We start from the raw sequence: 25,797 nt of genomic DNA, 5'->3' as shown, positions 1-25,797 counted from the left end.
TTGAAAACACTTTTAGACCTAATGGCCCATATCTCCACAATACGAGCACTGGGGGCGTCTTCTTCCAGAACCCATGCGGCATTGATCTTAATAAATAAAGTGTCTGCCATCTTGCCCTTGAGAAGACCGATTCACCTGAAAATTTTGAGAACTAGAGGGGCAATCAATCTGTTCCCTCATGCCTGTCTTCGATCGATCTATTCCCCTTCCAAGCCACCGAAGACTTGTCGTTGATGCGCACTGCCATAGCAGCACTTGCAACAGATTCCGCTGCTGTGTTCGTTGAAGTGAGGAGGCGCTGTTTTTCTTCTTGAGAGACAGATGAGTACGCTTGGTGGACAGAAGGGAGATGATTCATCAGGAGGATTTGCCCACGAATAACACTGTAAAATTTATTCAATCCCATAAGAAATTGCATCAATTTTTGTTGATCTTGTTGTGCCCCATATGCTACAACGTTGTAGGAAGCTAGTTCATCCCACAAGCCTTTCGATTTTGTGTAATAGGTAGAGATACAGAGTTGTTCTTGTCGAAGACAAGCAATATCTCACTGAATTTCAAAGATGTGAGGTGCATTGCTTTGAGACTCACGGAAATCTTCCCAAACTTCATGAGCAGTAAAATAATAGATTACACTGTCCACAATTTATGGATTAAGAGTATTGATGATCCAGGAGTGAACCATGTCGTTACACCGTGACCAAGTCGCATAACCTTCAGAATCAGTTTCTTTTGAAAGAGCCTTGATCAAGCCATTGACAAAACCCAATTTGTTCTTGGAATTCAAAGCTAGAATCATAACCTTTTTCCAAGCTGAATAATTGTCTCCATTCAAAGATTTGGAAATCAAAACCAAACCTGGGTGATCTGAATGGTGAGTGAAATGGGGATTGGAAAGATCTGCCTTTGAGAAATCTGTAGGAATCTCTGATTTTGTTGTAGTAGAGTCGACAGCTTTCTTGCTAGGAACCGGAGGCGTTGGTGGTACCTCATCGTTGGCCATGATGACTAAAGAAAAGAGATGCTACACGAGAGAATAGAGTGCAACAATGAGTTAGGATCTTAGTCCTGCTCTGATACCATGAAAAGATGAATGATAAAGATAATTGATTGAATGAATATTATTGATTCTGAATTGTGCATTTATACAGGGAGATTTGTGATCTTTTACTACAAGTCAAGAATTAGCTACTACATTCTAAGTTGTCCAACTATAAGTAGGGATTACAATAGGAAGACTAATATACAGATAATCTATTCTTAATATGGAAGATTTAGGAAGATTGACTTTCCAACAAAACCAAGCATCCTTTCAGGAGTTATCCATATGCTTATGAATGGTGGGGAGAAAGAAAATTCAGACCAAATTCAAAAATAAGAACAAAAATATGATCTCTAAGGCATAATGTAGCTAAAAGATTTTCAAGCCAAAACCCAAAGTATTAAAAAAAAATAAACCGACAACAACACACCTATAAATGGCTCAGAAATCCAATAAATTCAAACACATAACCTGGTGTTCATGCCCAACAAATAATCCACAAGAAGAAATAACAAAAAGGAAGAAAAACATATGAGGATGAAGCGGAATCAGGAATCGACAATAGTTATACCTAAGCAAGTCCTCTCGATTGAAGTTGACCCCACTTCCTAGTTTTTTTCACTTTCCTAATAAAATCCCAGCTAGACCTACTTCTCATTTCTTTGGTTTCTTTCCATTTTTTCTTTCCTCAATGTCTTTCACCCAACTCACCTATGGTTTCCATCTCTCCTCACTCTATGCTCCAGCTATCTCCTAAGACATTCAACTCACTCTCTTTTAATCTCTCCAAAATGAAGCACCCATAGACAACCTGATTAGATTATCCATCATTTTTCAATCTTAAGATTTCTCTCTCTAAAAAATGAGAAAAAAATCCTCCCCAAAAATGCTTAGCTCACCCTCATTCCCTTCTCCTCTCTCAAGCTCTATTTCTTGCTCCCAAAATGCTCAGCTTGCTCTCATTTTCCTTTTTCTCCTACAAACTCTTGCATTCTTTCTCAAGCTACCTCTCTTACCTGCAACCTTCTCTCTCTTTCTAAAACTTCTTTTCTCTAACGGCCTGTAGGAGTTTTTCCACATGTCACCTATTGATTCATTCTTCAAAAAACCACTACTAATAACATACGAGCTACCACATTTTTAACAACCTCTCTAAAAAGGGCACGTGTTTTTCAAAACTCCTCCACCTGGCAAAAAAAAAATGAGACAATAACAACCCCCAAAATGGGGGTCTACAATATTATTTTGGGATAATATTTTTATTTTTGTCCATTATATATTTATGTTTTTATTTAAATGGTTAAATTAACTATTTATTATATATTATCATTTTAAAGTAATATGTCCAAAAAATAAATAAAATCGGAGAGATTAGTGAGCGAGATTTTTTAAAATTATAGAAGTTTTATGAGATGGTACATTAACATATTAAAAGATAATTAAAATGAGAGAGAAATATAGGATATAGTGGTAAGAGATAAGAAAAAAGATAAAAGTAAAAGGTAAAATGTAGAAACTTGACAAGATGTGAGATGTGTGAGGGAGTTCATGTGAGAGAAATTTAAAAAAAAAAAAAGGTGATTGGTGTATTTGACGGTAGCATTTAATGAGGTAGGTGTATTTCCCTAAACTTTTGAGGGTAATTTTATAACAAATTCATAAGCACTATTGGAGAGGGTATGAATTGGTAATATTTTTTTTTTTAGTTTACATTAAAATTGAAGAAGTAAAAGCAAAGTTTTAAAAACTATATTTTTTTATTGGTGGTGTATGGTTGCATGATTATTCTTAAGTTTCAACTACATGAAGCCCATACGCACAACCCACAGCAACTTGAAGCCCATTTGATTTTTGGCCCAAGTGGAGGGCTGGTTTGTTGAGGCCTTTAAAGCCAATCATCATCCTCTCCGAAATCTTAACCCTTTTTTAGGGAAAGTGCTGAGGTGTCCTTCGCCGGTGGAGGGTGTGTCCGCTGAAGGTTCTGATTTCGCTTTTGATTTCGGGGACGTTGCCCCCCCTCTCATTCGTCTGTGGAAGCTCAAGCACTGTAAGTCCCTTTTTCTCTCTTCTGCTCCTGTTTCTTCATCTTCTTTTTTCTGGGGTATTCCGATTTCTCATGGTTATCAAGGATGATGATAATCCACGAAAATTTGGTGAAATCTCCATTATTGGACCTTAATTAGAGAATGATTTGGAGTGATAAGGGCTTTCAGATGTTGATGATCATGCGCGGCATACTCAGTCAATTGAAGTCTTCTTTTTTAGCTTTAATAGGAGTTTATCGGGGTTGGGCATTTTCTAGAACGGGAAGCTGTTAATGCCCGCAGGCGGTCTGGTAGTATTTGGGGACAACCTTGTTCTGGAATTACTTGAAATGGAAGAGGGTTCTCTTCACTTTCGTTTGTAAAATTTGAGAGCATGGGTTTGGATGGGCATTTCAGGGGTCAATGGTTCGGTGATTGGGGCTAGCGTAGGAGCAATTAGGGCCTCTGGGTCCATATGAATTCACAATGGCTTTCTGGAAAGCTTGTTCTGACAAAAGTCAGAGTGAGTCATGAGTTTTGGAGGAATTCCATGAGGTTGGCTCCTTTGAGGAAAGTTTTGTGGTTCTTGTTCCTAAGAAAAGTGGTGAGGAGTATGTCAAGGACTTTCGACCTATCAATTTTGGTTGGGGTCTTGTACAAACTTTTGGCAAAGATTTTGGCGAATAGGTTGAAAAAGGTTATTGGAAAGGTGGAGTAATGGCTCTCAAAATTCTTTTTTGGAAAGGAGGTATATCATCACTACGTGTTTGTGTTAGTGATGGAGGCTTTGAGTTGTTCTATTCATAGTCTTAGTTGGATGATTCACTAGTGCCTTTTTTTTTTTTTTTGGGGTGGGCAGGTGGAGATCTCACACTCGTTTTTCAGATATGATCCCATTTCATTTTTTGTGGCAGTGCGTGACTAGTTAGGATTACCATGGGGTGCTTCTTTTAGATGTATGTTTGTTTGGAACTATGAGGAGGAGACTTTGGAGGCTAGCCTATTGGAAGATGCACTATCTTTCAAAGGGAGAGAGACTTACTCTAATAAGAGGCATCCTCTCCTATCTTCCAATTTACTTTATGTCAATATTCCCTTTGCCTTTGTCGATGGTGTTGAGATTAGAGAAGATCCAATTGGATTTCCTTTGAGGAGGAAACGGTGGTGAGAAAAGATTGCAATCTTGTGAAGTGGCATACTATTTGTTTGAACAAAAGGTTTCGGTTATGGGAATTTGAGGGCTTTTAGTGCTTGGAAAGGTGTTACTTGGGAACTAATTTTGGAGGTATAAGGTCGAATATGATTATCATTGGAGAAGGGTAATCCAAAGCAAGTTTGGTGAGTAGGAAAGAGCTTAGGTCTCTAAGGAAGGAAGGAAGGGAAGGGAATGAGATAGGCCCTTGGAAAGCTATCTAAAAAGATTGACAAGAATTTTAGGCTCGGATGAGCATCATTATTGGTGATGGCACTTAGACTAAGATTTAGTTGGGTACATGGTATGAAGATGGCCCTTGGAAAGACGCATTTTCAGATTTTGTGGTGTTTCTATCTTCGAAATTCTTTGTTAGTAGTTTTGGGAGGTTGTAGGTGGTAAGAGTTGTCGAATGGGGGGACTGGTGGGAATGGTGCTAACTCTTCTCTATTAATAGTCAATTTTAAGAGATTCCTTGGATAGTAGAGGTGGGAATGGTGCAAACTCTTCACTATTGCATACGATGACTATTAATGTGAGTTGTGTTGATAAGCTAAGAGTGACAATTGAAAATTTAATCAAATCTTTTCATGGTTGGTTGAGCCAGAGTGAATGGATTCCTTTCATGCTAAGGACATTTGGGTCTCATTAGCTCATTCTAAAGTCAGTTTCTTTGCTTGAGGCTTTGTTGGAGAAAATTCTTATATAGGATCGACTTTTATGAAGGGGTTGGTCGTTAGTGAGTTGGTGTTTCCTTTGCAAGTAAGATTTAAAGTTTGCTAATCATAACTTTATCCATTATAGGGTGGATCACCATTTATGGTCTTTGGTTTTCTGTTTTTATTTTAATTTTAATTTTTAATTTTTATTGTTATTTTGGGTCTCATTGGTGCTTCCTCGTTCACTTGAAGGGTTGTTACTTGGTTAGCATGGGCATTTTGTGGGGAAAAGGCAAATGAGGTTTTAGAAGTTAGTTCCTTTTTGCCTTTCATGGTGTATATTCAAAATAGTTGGTGTTTTAATGGAGTAGAGAGCTTGGAAGTGTTATTATTATTTGATAGGTAAGGTCAGCAATGTCATTGAAGACCCTCTTTGCAATTTTTTTGTTTTATAGATCTAATGTAGTTTTAGATCATAGCTGTTAAAAACTTATGATACACGATATGATACAATGATACGATACATTTTTTATAAAAATTGATACGTATTGCAATTCGTATCTTATTTTAAAACATATCTTATAATACATATAGGATACGTAATACAATATGTGATATTACGATATAACGATACATACATCTTCAATCATTTTCTATAATTTAAAAATAAAAATCAAATTAAATTATTTTTTAAAAAAGAATTTACTATATTAATTGTTTAAAATATACTAAAAGATTAAAAATTGATCATAAACTTGTCAGGGTAGCCCATTAGAAGAGGTGTGAACGATTCGCTCCGGTGGAAAGAGAACAAGAATGGAACCTTTTTAGTTAAATCATTTTATAGCTCTCTCTCAAGGGGCATCAAAACCCCCTTCCCGGCCAGAACTATTTGGACGCCTTGGGTCCCAATTAGAGTTAGCTTCTTTGGTTGGGAGGCGGCTTGGAGTAGGCTGCTCACTACTGACCGTCTGAAGAGATTCGGTTGGAGCATTCCCAACAGGTGCTTTTTGTGTAAAAACGACGAGGAAACCATAAATCACCTTCTTTTGTTTTGTGAAAAGACCAGAATGTTATGGCTTTTGATTCTCTCCCTCTTTGGGGTGCAATGGGTGATGCACTCCTCTGTGAAAAAGAACCTCCTGGGTTGGCATGGTTCTTTTGTGGGCAAGAAAAGAGAGAAAGCTTGGAGAGCGGCCCCCCTCTACCTGATGTGGACCATTTGGAAAGAAAGGAATAGGAGGGCCTTCGATGATATTGAGAGGAACGAACAAGATATTAAGTCCATTTTTTTGTACACTTTTGTGAATTGGGATAGGGTATATAAAGGAACATACTCTCTCTTTGATAGATTTTGTAGATTGGCTAGCCACCAATTAAGGGTGAGGCTTGTTTGCCCTTTGGTGTTTTACTTCTTTGTATCTTGGTATACTTCGTGTATACTCTTTCCTTTGCCTTTTGGCCTTTAATGAAATTACTTTACCTATCAAAAAAAAAAAAAAACTTGTCAGGGTAGCCTAATTGGTTAGGACGAACACTGGGAAGTGTGGTCCTAGTAAATGATACATGGTCTTGGGTTTGAATCCTGCTACTGATGATACCCTGAATTTACTCGGTGTTGGTTGTTGTGGACGGTCAACACCTCGAGGTTTGGGTCCCTATGATGAGTCTTAAGGGCTTGGCCATGGAAGGTTCCTCGATTGAAAAAAAAAAAAAAAATCATAAAAAGGAGAAATAGGTAAAACAATCTTATATGAAAAGTTGCATTCTTGTTGTCAAATACTTTATTAAAAGTCAAGTAAGTTTATTTTACAATGAATATTGGGGAATTTTCGTTTGAATGGTTTGAATGTTGATAATGAAAATGATGATGATTAGTAAATAAAAAAAATGAGAGAATGAGAGAGAGAGAGAGAGAGAGAGAGAGAGAGAGAGAGAGAGAGAGAGAGATATGCCTAGATAGAATTTGAAACTAAAAATCATAGCAAAAAATTGAAGAAAGGTATTTTTGTGGATTATATGATAAATCTATAGATAGATAGATATGCCTAGTTAGAATTTGAAACTAAAAATCATAGCAAAAAATTGAAGAAGTGTATTTTTGTGGATTATATGATAAATCTATATATTGAATAGTTAGAATTTGAAACTAAAAATCATAGCAAAAAATTGAAGAAGTGTATTTTTGTGGATTATATGATAAATCTATATATTGAAGTTATATTTTGTTAATATAAACTTGTCAAAGCTTTAACATTTAATGTTTTCATATGATATGATATGGTTTAACTCTTTAGATCCTATCATCTTCTATAAAATTTGTTATATATTACTCTATACTTTATATTTTCAATAGATATTCACACATGCATATTTTTTCATTTATTTTTCGCTATATAAAAAAACTTACGATACACGATATAGAACAATAGAAAAATGATACATAATACGTTTTACGTGCTAACAACCATGCTTTGGATTATAATTTTGGATGCATGTTTGACTTCTTTGATAATGTGGGGAATGCATAAGGTTGTGGGACTGGTTTTGTTGTTTTGGTGTTTTTTATAGTCTCTGTCTACATAGGTCACAATCTCTTTTGTTTGGCACCTTTATTTAAAAAATTTCTTCTTTAAATACTTACAATAAAAAATGATTTGGCTAGTATTATATGAGTGCCCCCAATAGATATTTCTTCATTTTTGGCTTCCTAATTTCCAGGTTTTAGAGATATAAGGGTTAGGTGGCTTTGTAAGGGTATGGTCTTGGCTACTAATCTGTCTATTTTGAGGTAGGGAATCAAAGTCTTTGAGGATGGTTTCAAATCTCCTATAGAGATCAAAGCCAAGATTTATAGCTTAGCTCTATTTCTATTTAAGCCTTTTGAAGGCTCTCTCCTTCATAATGGCAGATTAGGTGTGAGTTTCTTCTTCCTTGTCTACTAGGGATAGTCCATTAAACTTGGACTTCTCCCTTCCTCTTATTGTGTATCCAAGCTTAACTTTCATGTGTGCTCTCTTGGTAACGTTGTTTAACTTGGGAATTGGCACGGTCATGCATTATCATGTGTGTTAGAGAGCATCATATACATTGTAAGCTTAAATCCTAAGATGAATTTATTACGTTCATGTGCAAACCCAAAAGAGGTTGTCTATGATTTGCTTGCATGCGAGCCTAGCCCTCCACATGCGGGTGGCTATGGGACCATAGATGAGAAGAGTGTTCGAGAACATGATATACATTGTGAGCTCAAATCTTAGTAATTTAAGCTTTTAAAAGAAATTGATAGCTCAAAAATGGGGTTCATAGTTCACTTTATAGAGGCCATTTGGTAAGGGTACAGTTAACAATATGAAGTTGACCCTCTTTTCTTTTGGCCCTTCAATTGAAAAAAGCCATTATATTAATTTCCTTAAGGAAAGTGATAGCCACAATGTTGTTAGGTGGATCGGACGTCCTAAAGGTATGCATTGAAGTTTGGGACACTCGAAAGGTGCTATTGACCTCTCTAACTTTTTGGCCGTATCATTAACTTAGCTTTCTAGATTGCTAATGTGGAAGTGTGTTTTCTAGCCAAATGGGCTGCTCTCACTTGGATAGATTTTGAGGGGTATGGTCTGCTGAGCTAGTTTGGTTCTGATTTGCTTTGTTTTCCTCTCCTTGGTTCTTGCATTTTGTTTTTTCTTTAGAAAGACTCCTCTTTCTGCATTTCCTCCCTTTTTTGGGTATGTGTTATTCCCCTTTATTTTTAATGAACTCTGTTCCCCTCCAACTCTTTAAAGTTGTAATTGTGGTCTTTGAACAGATTGTTGATCAAGATGACACCTGTCTGCCCTTTTGTCAAAGCTGCTCGTCCTGATGATGCCACTTCAAGGAAACCTAATGAATGCCCACATAAGCACCAGTTGGAGCTTGAAGGCAAGGGCAAAAAGGATTCTGGTGATTCTGCCAGCACGAAAAAGGATTCTGTTGATGCTGCCAGCATTTCACCGAAGTGTCCCTTTGGATATGATTCTCAAACTTTTAAGCTGGGTCCTCTCAGCTGTATGATATGCCAAGCGCTTCTCTTTGAAAGCAGCAAATGTGTGCCTTGTTCCCATGTATATTGCAAGTAGGCAGACAAAGGCAACTTGAACCTTTAAGTTTGTTTTGTGTGGAGTATGCTTATCATTTTGCAGTTTTTACTAATATTACCTACATTTTTAATCTGAAAATTAGGGCATGTATATCACGTTATAAAGATTGCCCATTATGTGGAGCTGACATTGAGAAGATTGAAGCTGATATGAATCTTCAGAATACAGTTGATCGCTTTATTGAAGGTCATGGTAGAATAAAGAGGCCTCATGTTAATACAGACTCAGAGGAAGTAGTGGGTGATGATAAAACAGTGATATATGAGGATGTGTCTTTGGAGAGAGGTGCATTCTTGGTGCAACACGCGATGAGGGTGGGTTTGAGCTTGGATATTATTTTTATATATTATTTCTAAGTTTCTCTTCTTTATCGATGAGAAATAAGTGACCTAGAGTGAATAAAAATGAGTTATGTGATTGTTATTATCATTGTTATTGTTGTTATTGCTATCATTTACATAAATATAATCCTGTTGCATGGTCAAAACTCTTTTTAAGTACTTTGTTCTTTCTTGGAAAGAATCATCTTTGTTTCTTTCATTTTCTTGCCTATGCCCTATCAATGACATTGCCTTTTCTTTCTTGACCATGTCTAAAGAACTGTTGGCCATTTCATGTGCAGGCATTTCGTGCTAATAATGTTGAAAGTGCAAAATCAAGGCTTAGTATATGTGCAGAAGATATCCGTGGTCAGTTGGAAAAACTGGGCAACACATCTGAATTGTGTTCACAACTAGGAGCAGTTCTAGGTATGCTTGGGGACTGCTGGTATGTCCTTTCTCTTTTTTGCCTTCTTACTTTTTGTAGCAATATATAATTATCCTTTGGTGTGCATTTAGAGCATGTCTTTGTGGTTTTAGTTGGCACTTGCCCTGTGTTTGAAGAGTTAACTTACAGTGGGGGTGGTTGGGTAGATATATGCTCATGTATGCAACCACAATGCTGTATTTCCACATAAAATTAATGGAGCTACATGACCTTTTGATTAATAGTTGAGACTTGATGTAAAACTCATACATGAGGCCTTCCAAGTAGTTTTGGTGGATAAATCTTATGGTAGTTCATGTGAAGGTAGCAGAGGTAGTGTTCTAAGAACAATACAGATGAGATTTTTCACCATATATAGCTCTAGCTAAGCAGGTAATGTTTCTTTGTTTTCTGATGGCTCTAGATATCGTGGTATGATCACTAAAGCCTTTTGGAGTGACAATTGACTTGTTGAACTTTTAAATGGAAAGGTTAGTTGGACAACTCTTGGAGAAAGTCATTTATTTTTGTGAGCAACTAACTTTCCTAAAAACCTAAGTGGCTAAGATTTAGACCCACAATGTATATCATGCACACTCGTGTGCTTGTATGATACGTGCGGCCTCATACTTGCCCGTAGAGAGACAAATCACAAATCACAAACTTTGTGATCATAGATAATTAGACGGATGAATAGATGGGGAGAGGAGTCAAACTCAAAACCTCCAATAAACCAAAGCTTCGATTTCATTTTAAACAAACAACTTTCCTAAAAGTTTAAGTTGTTAGGGTTTGGGACTACAATATATGTAATACTCTAATACTTTGATTGTTGAAAAAGATCTTTAGTTAGCTAGTCTGAACATTATAATGAATCGTTAAAGCCAAAAGTTGATTATTTAATCAATTTAAGATTGATGACAAGCTGCTTCATTAGAAAACAAGTCTTCTTCTTTGTAGTTGCTTAGAATTGTTGATGAATGAGCTTTCTTAACAACTCTTTTATTGAGCTTCCTATTGAATATGAAGCTTTTTAGACTTTTCTAAAGTTGTTTAATATTTCTTCTTTAAACTTCCCTTCACAACTGATGCAATCATTTTCTTTTTTAATAGAAAACAATAACACTTCAAACATGACCTTAAAGTAGAAGAAGAATGAGATGTTGTTCGAAGGTAAAAATGGAGCCAATACAAATAAAGAAAGCAAACAGATAAAAATAACCAAAAACTCAAGGAGGAATACAATCCTCTACAAAAACCTCAAGTTTTGAGAAACCTGGAATGGCCAACATATCCACTAGCTTATAGTTTAGTTAAGAGTGCCCTAGCTCTATAAACAGATCAATGATCTTACATTCCTAAACATACAATTTCCAGGGTCCTTGCTTCTTTGTGAAACCTAACTGTGGTGGAGCTGTCATACATAATGAAGTTGTTGAGCCAAGAGAACATTGCCTATGGCAAGCCTTTTGGCAATAGCTACTTTACCTCTGTAGCCGACCTCACCATATGCTTCCACTCAACATGCACTTCCTCAATCCTCTTGCATGGTGAGTAAACAGATCTTCGATCCATCTTGATTACATAACTTAACACAAAGTAATTGATATCCATAGGGAGGAAAGGAAATATACACATCTTGTAGTAATGTAAATATCCATCAATCCTTCTATAATCTTTATATTCCTCTTTAGCCAAATTACCTAAAATGTAATAATTGTTGCCAGTCACCAGTTAACCCTGCTCTTGACATTACATTCAAGGATCATATTTGCTACATTGCTCGAAGGAACCTGAGCAATCCAAGCAAGCCTAGAAAATCTATGCCATGAACCCGTTGCTAATAAATAGTCAAGGTAAAGGTTGTTGATGACCATCACATTAGTCATTACTACCAAAAAAATAGTACAATCCTTGAGGTGAGGGCTTTAAAACATTTTTTTTTTTTAAATATATTGAATAACACCAGAAAATCATGTTCTTGGCGTTGCCTTTAGAACCTCAAAACTAATTTTCTTCCATTATATCTGCTACATTTATTGAGGGAATGGTAGCAATTAATCAAGCCTAAAAAACATTCAGAAGGCATTTGCCTTTGATGGGTTTTCAAATTAAATTTTGAACAGTGTTCTATGAGAATTTCTTTTTTTTGATCAATAAGTAGAAAATTGTATTGCAAAGAGGTGCTAAAGTAGCGACCCACAAAATTACAATAAAGAGAAACTCACCCCCTTACAAAAGGACCCAAACAACAAGGAAAAAACAAAAAACCTTCTCCCTCATTGCAAACACATCCAATCTAGAAAATCTATTAAGGTCGAAGGACCATCTTTTATCCACAATTTGGTTTCCGACCAAAGTAAATACACAAAAGAAGCTTTCAGCCTTTGAATAGACAACACTCCATTCTCAAAAGCCATTGTATTCCTAGCCTTCCAAATGACCCAAAACAAGCATAACGGTCCCAGTTGCCATGCCACCTTCCTCTTCTTTCCCACAAAAGAGCCCCTCTAACCTACAAGGGTTTCCTTTACCGAATAAGGAAAACGCAAGATACTCTAAAAAACGAAAGGAGCAACATCCACACTTCTTCCCCGAACAACAAATGAGAGATCTGGATCCCTTCACCTCTTCTTCCCCGAACCGAACAAGGCGTTAAAAAACCTCCAGCAACTGCTCTTTTCAGCATACAACTAAAAGCCTCCATTACAACTACGAATAAGTAAGGCGAAAGGGGGTCTCCTTGCCTTAAACCCCTTGAGCTGTGGAAAAAACCAGTAGGGCTTCCATTCACCAAAACCGAAAATCTAATAGTGGATAAACACCACTTTATCCATCTACACCACCTTTCCCCAAACCCCATTTTCTCCAACACCGCTAAAAGAAACTTCCAGTCCACGTGATCATAGGCTTTCTCAATGTCTAATTTGAAAAGAATCACCCCTCTATTGCTTTTCAAAATGGAGTTTATTGCTTTATTAGCAATCAACACTGCATCCATAATCTACCGCCTCTCCACAAAAGCATTTTGAGCCGTTGAGATCACCCTAGCTAACACTCTTTTCATTCTATAGCCAGCACCTTAGCTAACCACTTGTACAACCCTCCCACCAAGCTAATTGGCCTAAAATCCTTCAATTCCTCAGCCCCCCCTTTCTTAGGAATCAACACTAAAAAGGTTGCATTCAGACTTTTAACAAAACTCTCAGTCTCATGGAACTGTCTGAAGAAGTTCATTACCTCCTCCTTTACAAAATCCTAAGAAAACTGCCAAAATGCCATTGAGAAACCATTAGGGCCTGGCTCTTTCTCTCCGCAAAAGCCTAACAGCGCACCAAAAACCTTCTCCTCCAAGAACGGCTTTTCTAGCCCTTCCACATCCAACTCTTCCAGCCTCTCAAAATTCAAACCATCTATATCGGGCACTAGGATCTGCCAACAGACCTTGGAAAGCTCTGCTCACCTCCTCTTTGATTTCACTTCCCTCAGTTAACCACCTCCCATTCACTTTTACTCTAGTCAGCTGATTCCTTCTTTTATGAGCAGTAGCCATCTGATGAAAAAACCTTGTGTTTCTATCCCCCTCCTTCAACCAAATTTCCCTAGACTTCTGCCTCCACGACACTTCTTCTAATAGAACCCACTTTTTATACATCTCTCTTGCCTCCTTCCTAACCTCTTCTTCTTCCAAAGACAGAGAGCGAACACTCTCTTCCTTATCCCAAAAATCCAATAAATTCCAAGCATTCTATTTCTTAGAATCAATCTGACCAAAAACCTCTTTATTCCAACTTCTCAGAATCGGTTTTAAAGCCTTCAATTTTCAGTCAAAATGAAGTTGGCTGACCGACTAACTTGAATCCCCTCCCACCACTTTCTTAACCTCTTTAAAACCCTCCTCCTTCAGCCACATATTCTCAAATCTAAAAGGCGTGGGCCCTCTCCTCATCCCTCCCCCATCAAGAAGAATCGGAGAGTGATTAGATACCGGCCTAGCCAGGACAACTTGAATAGCCCCCTGAAAATGAACTTCCCAATCCTCAGAAATGAGGAACCGATCAATTCTCGACTTTAACCGATTATTCAGACCTCCTCTCCACGTGAACAACCCACCTTGAAGAGGCAAGTCCCTTAGTTCTAAATCCTCAACCACCTCTGAGAATCTCCTCATTGTCGGGGACAGACGACCTCCTCTACTACGCTTGGAAGGGAATCTTATCATGTTGAAGTCTCCTGCTACATACCACGACTCATTCTACAAATCTCTAATGACCCTCAGCTCACTTGAAAAAACTTCTCTTTCCACCTTCACTGTGGGCCCATACACTCCTGAAAATATCCAGCAAAAGCCATCCTCACAATTCTTAAAGCGACATGAGACTGAATAATTACCCACCTCCATCTCCACCAATTGCAGCACCCTATTATCCCATAATACCACAACCCCCCCAGCCGCCCCCCCTGAATTTAAAGCCCCCCACTCCAAACATCTTCCTACCCCGAGACTTCTTACAATTCCACTAGTCATCTCCCGAATTTTTGTTTCCTAGAGACACACTAAGTCCACTTTCTATGTTTTAATCACATCCTTTATCAATTTTCTCTTGTCTCTATCATTTACACCCTTTACATTCCACAAAAGGATTCAAAGCTTCATCTAACACACTCCTGATGACCCTGATCCCCTTCTGACCCACCGTAATTTACCGACCATTCAAGTTTCTTTAGCTCACGGTCAAATCTCGATGATCTCTGTCCTTTCCTCTTTTTTCCGGTTACCCTCTCATAACGGTCTCTTCTTTCCCTCATTCTATTAAGAAGTTTCAAAATCTCACCTTCAAAACCCTCAGTAGGCATTCCTAAACACTAACAGAGCTTTGCCAAACAACTGTACCTCCACAACTCCTCATCCTCTCCCACTTTCTCAACCTTTTCATCCCTCCCTTCTTTTAACAGGAAAGATTCGCCAACAACCTTCTCACTGAGCCTTACTTCCGCCAGACACACTCTCAGAGGACTTATAGTCAACTCCCCTTCGTTTTCTCTCAAAAAGGCATCCATACAACGACTCTTCTCTACCTCAATCAAAGCCCCCTCCACCCCAGAGAAAGGAGAAGAAGAAGAGACCTGTCCCCCCCAAACGCAAACAAAAGAAGGCTCAAAGAGGGAATACTTGGAAACTTCCTCCAAAAGGCACGAGTCCACAAGGGAGCACCTTCTTGTTGCCCCTTTCTCCACTTCAGAACTCATCCTGCCGGCCAGAAGCTCTTCTGCGAACCACCCCTCAGATCGCAGTCGACAAAAAGAAGCCCTAGCTTCTTTTAAAGGATCGTCCAAAACGGGCCTATGTGGATTCGAAGCCCAATTTGCACCAACATTGGGCTACTCCTCTTTCAAACCCGACTTGGGCCTGCTGGCCACACAGCCCATCCCATCCCATTGAATGTTTGTAGGGCCGTCACAAGAAGCCCACTCCACTCCTCTGCTGGGCTGTCCCTCCTCCCAACACACCCTGGGCCTGCATGTCTCCCTTTCTTTTAAAGCCCAACCCAATCTAGAGCTAGAAAAGATTGCAGGGCCTTCACACTCTAGGCCTAAACACCTTTGGGCTTGAACAACCTCACAGACGGGCTTGCAACAAACAGGCCTAGCATACCCCTTTTTCTCACTTAAGCCCACCCCTCCACTCCCCTTTTCTCCATCCTCCTTCCCAAGGGCTGAAGATTCATCAGCTGAAATTGCCGTCCTGTCTCCATCACCCATATCTTCCTCCCCATACTTTCTGACTAAACCTGCCCCATCAACCTCTGCTGCATGCCACCTCTCCTTCCCCAAATCACCGCTACTCTCTGTGCGTGAGCCCACATCCCACTCTTCCCTAACCTTTTCCCCCTCTCCCCCTTTCAATTTCTTCATCAGCACCACTGCAGAAATCTATGAAAATTATGATTTGGAGGTGTGATTTTGGTATAATCTTGAGAACGTTTTTCAAACTTGTGCAAGAGGATTGGGCCATCAAAACAGAGATTCTAGCATTGTTGGAAGGTTTGAAGTAGGCTAGGGCTTTGAGTCTCTCTGATCTCTATGAAGAGGAGGATTCAGTAATTGTTATTTTGTGAGTAGCCAAAAAGGAAAGAGGTTTGTAGAAATATGTTGTATGCATCACCAAAGTGTAAATATTGCTTGCGACACTGATTGCTCTTTCTCTTGGGCTTCTCTCTTCACAAATCTTATTATAGATTGCTTAGCCAAACTGGGAGCCAGCCAGTTGGTTGTCAAAGACAATTAAGCTCTAGATTGATGACTTCGTGAATTTCTTAGTTTTCTACTTGCAATTATCATATAAATAGAATGAGCAAAATAACACTTTTATTATTATTTTTGATATACAAATGTTTTAGAAATTACCAATGGCATACCAAAGTGGTAAAGTGAAGCGGATAACATGATTCAATACAAACCAAATAGAAAGATCAAGAAAGGACCCATGCTGATTAGGATCCCCAAAAGATGAAAGCTTCAAGAAGGATGTATTTCAACTTTCAAATTTGAAATTCCTCAGACTAAAAACTTCTATTTTCATGAAGAAAAATTTCCTTATTATTCTTCCTGCCTATTGATGTTATACAAAAATTATGGATCTTAATTCATGGATGTTTGCTTAAGCAAAATCTAAACATGTGATGTGTGTTGCAGTCGAGCAACAGGAGATGCTGATTCAGCAGTCACATATTTTGAAGAGAGTGTTGATTTCCTCAGAAAATTGCCAGCAGATGATCTGGAGGTTACTGCTTCATAACCATTAAGGCATATCCTATACATTTGTTTGGATAAATGTGGCCCTAATTATTTTGAACCTTTTTTCCCCTTAATTTCTCTACAGATCACACATACCCTTTCTGTCTCACTCAATAAAATTGGAGATCTCAAATATTATGATGGGGACCTTGAAGCTGCAAGATCTTACTATTCCCAATCTTTGGATGTTCGTCGCAATGCAATTAAGGATCGTTCAAATGTTCCATCACAGGTTAGCAACTGCTTTCACAATGTGTGCTTATTGATTTGCATATTTGATATGAGCTGTTATTTTCATATACCAAGTGCTGTTTGATTTGAATCTAAAGATTAGTTTGACATATTTCTGTTGTATGTATGGCTTTAATATATTTACATGGATGAAGAAAAATAAAAGAACGTATCTGCATGTATAACATAGAGGTACTGTTTTGACTATTTTAGCAAGCTCTTTGGTGGAACTAAACTTCTTGTCACCTTAACAAATGGAAATATGTTGAGGATCAAGAGAATACATATTTCCATCATAAGAACTCTCGCAATTTACCCACCAAAAAGAAAAAAAATAAAATTCCATCATAAGCAAAAGGAGAAATACACACTAAATGATGGGAAAAATGGCTAGAATCTTCCTTTGAAGACTTACAAAAAAGGAAGAAAGTTCCAGTGCTTGGATTTAAGTTTCTCTTGGGACCTTTCGTGATTAATTTAGGTTAAGATATGTTTTGTTTGAGTTAGAAAGCTGCTGGCTTGCTTTTATTAACAATTTCTTACATTGACTTCAGACGGGTGGTTTAGCAATTTCTAAATTGAAATTTGTGTTCCTACCAGGAAAGGAGATCCCATAAGTCTATAAACCCATGTAATTTTTCAATCATAGAACTAGTGAAGAGGTTTTAACAACTAATGAACTTCTTGTGCGTACTTATCTTTTTCCTAGATGTGATCGTTTAAGACACTTAAGTGTGATTGCCTAGTGCTTTTTCCTTCCTTTTTCTTTGCCTTTCCAAAAAAAAATTTATTGTTCGCAAAGAGAATCATGATAAGATTACCTAGATCACATACAAATAATAGAAATTTATAGCTATATACAAGAAATTGAACAAAAATTTGGAATATATTATTCTAGAAGGGAAATGCTCGTTTTCTCAAAAGAAGAGAAATCGAGGTTTTTTAAGGAGGGCAAAAGTCTCAAAAAGAGACCCTGACAACTGTTTACATTGTTGTTTTAAGTGATCAAAATTTCCATTTTAGTGAACTAGAAATGTTCAATCATTCTAGCATTGATGTAAAAAAAAAAAAAAAAACCCTACTTCGATTGAAAATAGTTTTGGTAAAACTGAATCAGAGATATTTGCTGCATCTAGTTGGATGCCTCATCCCTGCATCTCTGTTTACTGGCCTTGATTTCCTCTTTCGTCATGCTTGTACCACATCCAAACTTGGTTTAGATCTACAATTTTGGTTTCTTTCTTTCTTTCATTCTTTTATTTTTATTTTTATTTTTTATTTTTTATTTTTTAATAGAAACAAACAACTTCATTTTTTCTTTAAGATTAAATACAGGAAGGACAAGCAATCCTTCAAGGATGAACAGATAAAAAGGTTATAAAGTAATTTTCATGCCAAATGTATGCTGAAAATGGAGTCAAATCTGCTTATATAGAAATATTTGTTGTGTGACCATTGTAACACATGTAATCTGAATGTTATAATGAGTTCCCAATCTAAATAAGAGAAAGCATGAAAATTTGTGATGCAGTTGAAGTTATTCAATAGAATGAGTTTAAGGCTTTAGAAGAACCAAAAATGGCTCATAATTTGATTTTCTGTAGCATATTATAAATCAATCAATCAATCAAACTGCTAACAAGCTTTCTAGAAGAGCATTTATACTAGAGCTACGACCCCAGAATCTCAAATTCCAAGCTCTCTGTTACTGTTAAAATCATGTATTCCTAGCCCTCACTCTACTTCGAAGAGTTGCATGACTATCATGTGATCACGTAAAAGACTGAAACCTCTAATAACGGTCTATAAAAGTAACATAAAACATAAGAAAGCTGCTGGAACTTTAAGCAAATTAGCAGCCCCAACTAAGCCAAATAGTGTGACTGCTTGACCTTGGTTAGCATCTTAAATTACTATGCATCAACTTGTGGGCCTAGTCCAAATTAGTTTTGGGTTTAGTGGAAATTTGATGTCTCATAAATGTTGGTCTTAGTTAATGAGATGTTGGAGAGCTTGAGAATGGATTCACGATGGGGGTTTTTCCAGTAGACCATTGATAGGGTGTGAACCTGAGGATTCCTCTACTGCATAGATTTTATAGAAAGCATTCGTTGAAGCTAGATTACAGTAGACGCAGATGTTGGGGATTTCAGAGTTTGGGAAGCGTGACACACTCACATTGGAGCACAGGGTAGTAAGGTAGGTCATGCAAGTGATGCATCTGAGTGAGGGAGATGCTTGCTGACAATGTTGTTTCTGTATTGGGTTAAGGCCTTTTTTTTTTTTTTTGGGGGGGGTGGGGTAGGTGAAATGAGAGTCTCTGAAGTTAGTTGCACGACAGGAGACAGCTTTTAGTGGTGGTTGGGGAATCTGTGGAAGAGGGGATTAGCTGGTGTTGCCTTATCAGCAAGTGGATTTAGGGGGTGCCAAGAATAGGAGTGGGAATTTCTAGGGGGAATTTATAGGTTCATTGGCTAGGCAGTGGGTTGCCAGGAATTTATCAGATGTGGAGGATACTTTGGCTGTGGGGTTGTGAGAAGTTAGGGGGTGGCTTGGGAGTAGAGCTCTTGTTGATAGGTTGTTTTGATGGTTCCGAAGATGACTCATTATGGCATACTGTCACTGCATGCATCTATTGGCTGCATTTCAGTCAGTAGAATGTCAATGTTGTGGTTAAGAGGGTCAATCAGTGACTTCAGAAAGCTCTTTCCTAGGGTCATCAGGACTTAATTTGTTCAATCCATTGTTGGTGATGGATTGAAATTTTTATATCTTTGCTTGAGTGACCAACCCTTCGCATTATTTACGGTTGCCTAGATCTTGTATAGGTGAACAAGATGTGCTGATTTCTCTTCTTTTAGTTTCCTCCTAGGATTCTCCATAAGTGTTGGCGGATTGGGAAATTGATGACCCTTCTATCATTCTCTATTTGCATATCTACCTTTCCCTATTTTTTGCGATGTGAGGTGTTGGACCTTCTCCCCTTCATACATTTTCTTATTTAATTTTTTGCTATATCATTCTCCATTGATTCTATCTTGAAGAATAATGAGTGCGGTACCTTGTGCAAACTTGATATAGAGAAGCCCTATGATCACGTGGACTGATCTTTCTTCTTACAGTTATGCAAAAAATGGGTTAGGTGGATCAAGTAGTGCATTTCCACTACAAGTTTCTCTGTGTTGGTTAATGATACTTCTACAGGTTTTTTTCAAAGCTCAAGGGGAAGGGGGTTTAAGGCAGGGGGATCCTCTTTCACCTTATTTATTTGTGATTGCTATGGAGGTTTTTGTCGGGTTGTAGGATGAAGAGTAGGAGTAGAGAGGAGGTTCAGATCTCCTATTTGTTGTTTGTGGATGATACCTTGGTGTTCTACTAAGCCTCCTAAGATCAGGTGTCCTACCTTGGCTATGACCCTAATTTGAAGCACGTTGTCAAATTTGCCCATTTATTTTATGTCACTGTTACACATGCCAAGCTCAGTTAAATAGAGGCTAGAGCATAGACAAAGGGATTTCCTTTGGAGAGGCAGGAATTTGGAGCAAAAACCTCATTTAGTAAGATGAGAGTTGGTATGCTTAAGTAAGAAGAAAGGGGGTTTGGGGGTCAAGTGTCTTTCCACCCTCAATAAGGCTCTTCTTTGCAAATGGAATTGGAGATTCATAAATAAGAGAGGGGCTTTATGGAATCAAGTGATTAGAGGGAAGTATGAGGAAGAAAAAGGGGGTGGTGCTTTTGGAAAGTGAGAGAGGCGTATGGCATTGGGTTATGGAAAGGTACAAGGATGGACTAGGATATTGTGAGAACTAGAATTTCCTTCTCAGTAGGTAATGTGCAGAGGGTGAGATTTTGGAGAGATAAGTGGTGTGGGGATTCTCCTTTGCGTGTGGCCTTTTTGTCATTTTTTTGCTTTAGTTGTTGATAAGGAGGTGTGGGTGGTGGATATTTGGGACTCCTTGGCTAAGGGGGCGTGAAACCCTTGCTTCTCTAGATATTTTAATGATTGAGAGGTGGAGGAGGTGGAAAGCTTCTTGGTGCGGTTAAATGGGAAGAGAGTGTGTGGTGATGTGGAAAACATGGTGTTTTGGAACAAAACAAAGAGTGGGAAGTTCTCGGTCAAATCCCTCTACTACGCTCTAGAGCCGAGCAGCTCATCTTCGTTTCCCTCAAGTTGCATTTGGAATGTGTGGTTGTAGCTCAAGATTAGTTTCTTTGCTTGGGAGGCTACTTGGGGCAAGGCTTTAACTTTGGATTTAATTCAAAAAAGGGGGTGGGCCTTGGTAAATAGATGCTTTTTGTGCCATGAGAGGGAGAGTATAGACCACCTTCTTCTTCATTGTACTAGAGCAAGGGTCTTGCGGGAATTGTTCTCTTCTTTGGTTGGGGTGTCTTGGGTGCTTCCTTCTTCAGTTAAAGAGACTCTCCTCAGTTGGCATGGTTCATTTGTGGGCAAAAAGTGTATAAAGGTGTGGAGAGCAACTCCTCTACATATATTTTTAGATGGTTTGGAAGGCAAGAAATAGATTGACCTTTGATGGTGATGTGCTTTTGATCCAGAGACTCAAATACTCTTTTGTTTTTTCCCTTTGGTCAGAGGCAAAGTTGTTTATAGTTGATCGCCCTCTAACTTTAGTTAGTTTTGTTGACTGGTTGGACTCTAGTTAAGGTTGTTTTTTGACTTGCTTGGGTGTTTGCTTACTTTTACTTTTTTGGCTGGTTTGGCGATGGGTGTATAGGTATTGTATACTTTGAGTCGCTCTTTTGGTGTCTCTTTTTTAATAGATCTTTTTCTTTACCTATCCAAAAAAAAAAAAAAAAAAAAAAAAGCAAAAAGAAAAACTTGTCAAGATTTGCATAGGATAACTTTATTTTGAAATCTACACTACCTTCAAAGCTCAGAACCTTGCATGGTAAGTGGCAAATAAAAAGGTTATTTGCTAATAATTTGCTTTGGGAAACAAAGCCTTATAAAACTATGAGCCGTGAGTGCTGTTTCTTTGTTTATGATGTGGAGAGGACCATCTTTTCTTTCGTCTCAGTTTGTCTTGGATTGTAGCAGATGAGGATTCTTTTGGTTGATCTTTCTTTGGTCCTATATAGAGATGCATTATAAGCTTGATGATTATTGCCTTCTAGTGTCTTGGAAGGAAACCTAGGAGAGAGGATGGTAGAGAGCTGTGTTTGCCATTGTTTAGGTGACTCATAGGGGAAAGAATGGATTGAAGTTTTAGAGTAGTGGGGGCCTTCAGGCTTCTTGTGGGATTCTATTCACTAACTTCTCCTTCGGTAGTTGATTAAGAAAAGTCCTTGGATGTTCCCATCATCATGATATTATTTGATCATACAGGTGTGTTGTGTCTTTAGGATGAGTTATGGGATAGGATTTACTTAAACTCAATTTTAATGGTCTTTTGTTGAGCAACACAAGGAAGATGCTGATTGATGGTGTGTTCAAAGATGATATAGGCTGTGTTATTATATATTTTTATTTATTTTTATTTCTTTATTTTTTTTTCCCAAACTAGCTGGTTTTGGCTTTGGCTATTAGGCAAAGACCCTTGCTTTCCTCAAAAGCTTGCTTGAGTTGTCCTTGTAATGAGTTAGCAACATTTGGGTTGAGGGGGGGCTTAGTAGTCATTCTTTCCTGGGGATCATGCACTAGGAGGGGGCTTGGCAGAAAGTCAATTGGATTGATTTTTTTAGATTTATATAGTGTCCCTTTTGTGGGAAAACTAGATCAGCTAACCTTGTAGTGAATCACTTGGATAAGCGAAGATATTTTTTTGTCTTGAGTTTGTTGGAGACTCCGTACCTATTGAGGTTTGTTTCTCTAGTGGGTGCTCTGTATATATGGTCATCTGCCCTAGAGTTTTCCTCTTTCATACTCTTTTATTATTTGTGCTTCTGGCCTAGCCTTTTAGTTTTCCTTACCTTTGTTCTCTTCCTATCTAATAAATGCTTTTTATTTGCTATAAAAGGCTGCAGTAGTGGATGGTAAAATATTCTTTATCTATGAAACTAAATAAAGAAATCATAATAAATCAGTGATGTTTCTCTACTAAACTAAAAGATATGAAGTTACAATAGTGATTTTTCTCTTATCATTTCCTTGCACTGGTTGGCATGAGTGAAGATAATAGCCACGAGAGAAAAAGCAAAAAGAAAAGAAAAGAGATATTGGCCTTGTAATCTGCAAAACTATATAGGAGAAAGTTATATGCATGTAAAAGTGGCCATAAACAATAAGAATGTGCACATATCTAAAATAAAGGACGGAAGAAAAAACCCTCTAGCGTAGCCCAGTTGGTTAGAGCGAACACTAAGAATTGTGGTTCCAGTAAATGACACATGATCCTGGTTTGAATTCTGTTACTGACGATACCTTGAATTTATTTGGTGTTGGTTGTTGCGGAGCGGTTAGCACCCCGAGGTTTGGGGTCCCCATGTAAAGTCTTAAGGGCTTGGCCTTTGGAAGGTTCCTCAGATATATATATATATATATAAAAAGATGAAATAAAAATGATGATTTATTATTATTATTTTAAGATTTCTATACCTTTGTAATATTTTTTTTCTCAGGATCTCTCCAAGAACAGATCTTAAGTTATTTCATATCTTGTTCAAATGAGATAAACTTACCCTTTCTGCTTTGCCCATATGGAGCCTGCTGCTGCAGTCTTTGGTTAACTTTGTTCCTGGTACTTGTGATCATAGATTCTAGATGTGGCAGTTTCCCTTGCAAAAGTTGCTGATGTGAACAGGAATGTTGGAAATGAGGATGTGGCCATTAATGGATTTGAAGAAGCCATAAAATTGTTGGAATCTTTGACATTAAGTTCTGAAGAAGCTGGTCTTGAGCAACGGGTAAGATTCCTCTGCCTGATTTGATCTTACAGTCAACTCTAATCACAGAAATTATTTTTACACTAGTATTATATCTGCATGCAGCGCCTTTCAGTGATGGAGTTCCTGAACAACCAGATAGCAGAAAAGACAACCTGATTCAGCTCTCTGAGGTCAGGTCTGTCTCCCCCAAAACCACGGAAAATGATTTCTATACCTACTACACGACCTTTATGTTTGTTAGGAAGGCAATTGCATGAAAGACTAAGAGCTTTCAGGGTGGTTGTCAAACTTGCAGGTAGGGGTGGAGCATGAACGAACACTAGTTTTCTTGTTTAATTCTGGGAAATTAGCTCCTTTGGCTGGGTGGGCATTGATCAATGTCCCTGCACACAACATATATATATTCATATACATTTCCGGAGCTTCAGGATCTAATTCAAATGTAGTGTTATTTCCTCAGTTTCTTAAGACCCTCTTCAAACAGCTGACGGCAATATAACAACCAATGTAAATTGTTGTGTTTTTTTTTCTTTGCTTGCTAATAAGATGGATTATTTGCTGAAATAAACGATGTGATGTTGTAATGCATTTGATTCTGTGTATGAATATATATGCCTATCAAAATTCATGTCTAGTTGTAAACATGGGATGTCTTTTTTCCACGGGGCTCCAAACTTCAAGGTGCCGACCGCCTCGTAGTAATAACAGGGACAGGATAAATTTTGAGTATCATTAATGACAGGATTTAAACCCCAAATCATGTACTGGAATACACTTTTCAGTGTTTGTTTTGACATTGTATATAATACGAACAAAAAAATTAAATTTGATTTTTTATTGTACTGATATAAGGAAAAAAAATTATTTTCTTGACCTTCTAAAAAGGGCCCTTAGTGTAAAATGAAATTCTTTTGAAATGTTTTCTTGGTTGAATAAAAAATATGAAACAATCTGGGCTGTAATTCGAATGGATTGGTTGGGTTAAAACTTAATCGACCAGGTGTGCTACAATAGACGGGAATTTGGAATACAAGGCAGGCCGGACAAGCTCAAGCGGTTTCACAAAACCACTCTTCAAGAAAGAGAGTTTGGTTCTCCCCCTCTTTCTTCCTTGTAACTATTGAAGAACAATTTTAATTTTCTGGGTGTGCTTTGATCTCATGGGTCACAATGGCCAGATTGTGTCACGTGCGACGGTCCAATTTGAAGCGTGCCAGGAGCGCGGAAGCACTTGGTTCGGTTCTGGCAGCAACAGTTCCTGCTCCTCCTACTCGCGATTCACATGTGTGTTGCGACGCCGCGCCCTCCACATGGTAGGCGCGCGCGTACATTCACGTGTCTTGAAAGATAAAAACAATCAGGAGAATTGTGTTTTACACTCACTTGGACTTGAATATCCTCGTATTATATTCGAGCGGACTTAACGGCCCTTGATAGGAAAAAGAAAAAAAAAAAAAAACAATTGGCTTCCCACTTATGGGGTCTCAGTATTTCTAACAATTATTTTTGTCCCAAAAACCATGCCTAATAAATTAAATATTGGAAATTAATGGTTAAAAATAATTATTACTACATTTTTTTTAAGTAAATATTTTTTATACACCTCATAAAATATTGTTTTTTTCAAACTTACAAAATATATAATAAATATTATTATTCTAATATATGAGAAAAAAAACAAGTTTAGATGAAATTTAAGATAAAGAATCAAAGAAAATAAATTTAAAATATTAATATAAAAATCATAGAATCTTCAAAACTATAATTACAACATTTTTTTATATTTTAAATTAATGATTTTTAAAAAAAATCACAAATATTACAAAGATAATTTTTTATCATTTTTAATTCTATTTAAATATGATTTTTTTAATCTATGTTGACATTATGTTTATAAGGGTAAAATAGTAAAAATATATATTTCATTCAGTTTACTTGTAATAAACACTTTAAATATGATTAATTTTAATTTTATTTCCTGTGTTTTAATTTTGGTAGGGAAGATCTAAATGGTATAGTTTGGTAAAAAATATTGATAAATTTTCCTCAACAATTATTATATGTTGTTTATATTATTTTAGGTCATTTGAAACAATGACAATAATGTGTTATCCATTTATAT

The 25,797-nt window shown here is 37.5% G+C and overlaps 1 protein-coding gene across 3 annotated transcripts; it reads left to right on the top strand.

Annotated features, from left to right (window-relative positions):
- Positions 1 to 2,952: 2,952 nt before the first annotated feature.
- On the top strand, positions 2,953 to 24,317 carry LOC117928546 (protein NCA1). 3 transcript variants are annotated; one of them, XM_034848430.1, is made up of 9 exons: positions 2,953 to 3,089; positions 8,723 to 9,028; positions 9,136 to 9,367; positions 9,676 to 9,821; positions 16,497 to 16,584; positions 16,684 to 16,830; positions 23,544 to 23,693; positions 23,778 to 23,845; positions 23,971 to 24,317. In XM_034848430.1, the coding sequence occupies exons 2-8, from the start codon at positions 8,736 to 8,738 to the stop codon at positions 23,829 to 23,831; spliced, it is 1,110 nt and encodes a 369-aa protein (XP_034704321.1). In that variant the 5' UTR covers positions 2,953 to 3,089; positions 8,723 to 8,735; the 3' UTR covers positions 23,832 to 23,845; positions 23,971 to 24,317. The 3 variants fall into 3 exon arrangements, with proteins under 3 accessions (XP_034704321.1, XP_034704322.1, XP_034704320.1); XM_034848431.1 differs by having other exon boundaries at positions 23,778 to 23,850; positions 23,951 to 24,317; XM_034848429.1 differs by having other exon boundaries at positions 2,954 to 3,089; positions 23,778 to 23,850.
- Positions 24,318 to 25,797: the final 1,480 nt, after the last annotated feature.

Source organism: Vitis riparia, chromosome 13 (assembly GCF_004353265.1).
Source record: "Vitis riparia cultivar Riparia Gloire de Montpellier isolate 1030 chromosome 13, EGFV_Vit.rip_1.0, whole genome shotgun sequence".
NCBI classification, from domain to species: Eukaryota; Viridiplantae; Streptophyta; class Magnoliopsida; order Vitales; family Vitaceae; genus Vitis; species Vitis riparia.
The sequence above is the reverse complement of the archived record's forward strand: the minus strand, read 5'-3'. Positions and strand labels throughout refer to the sequence as shown.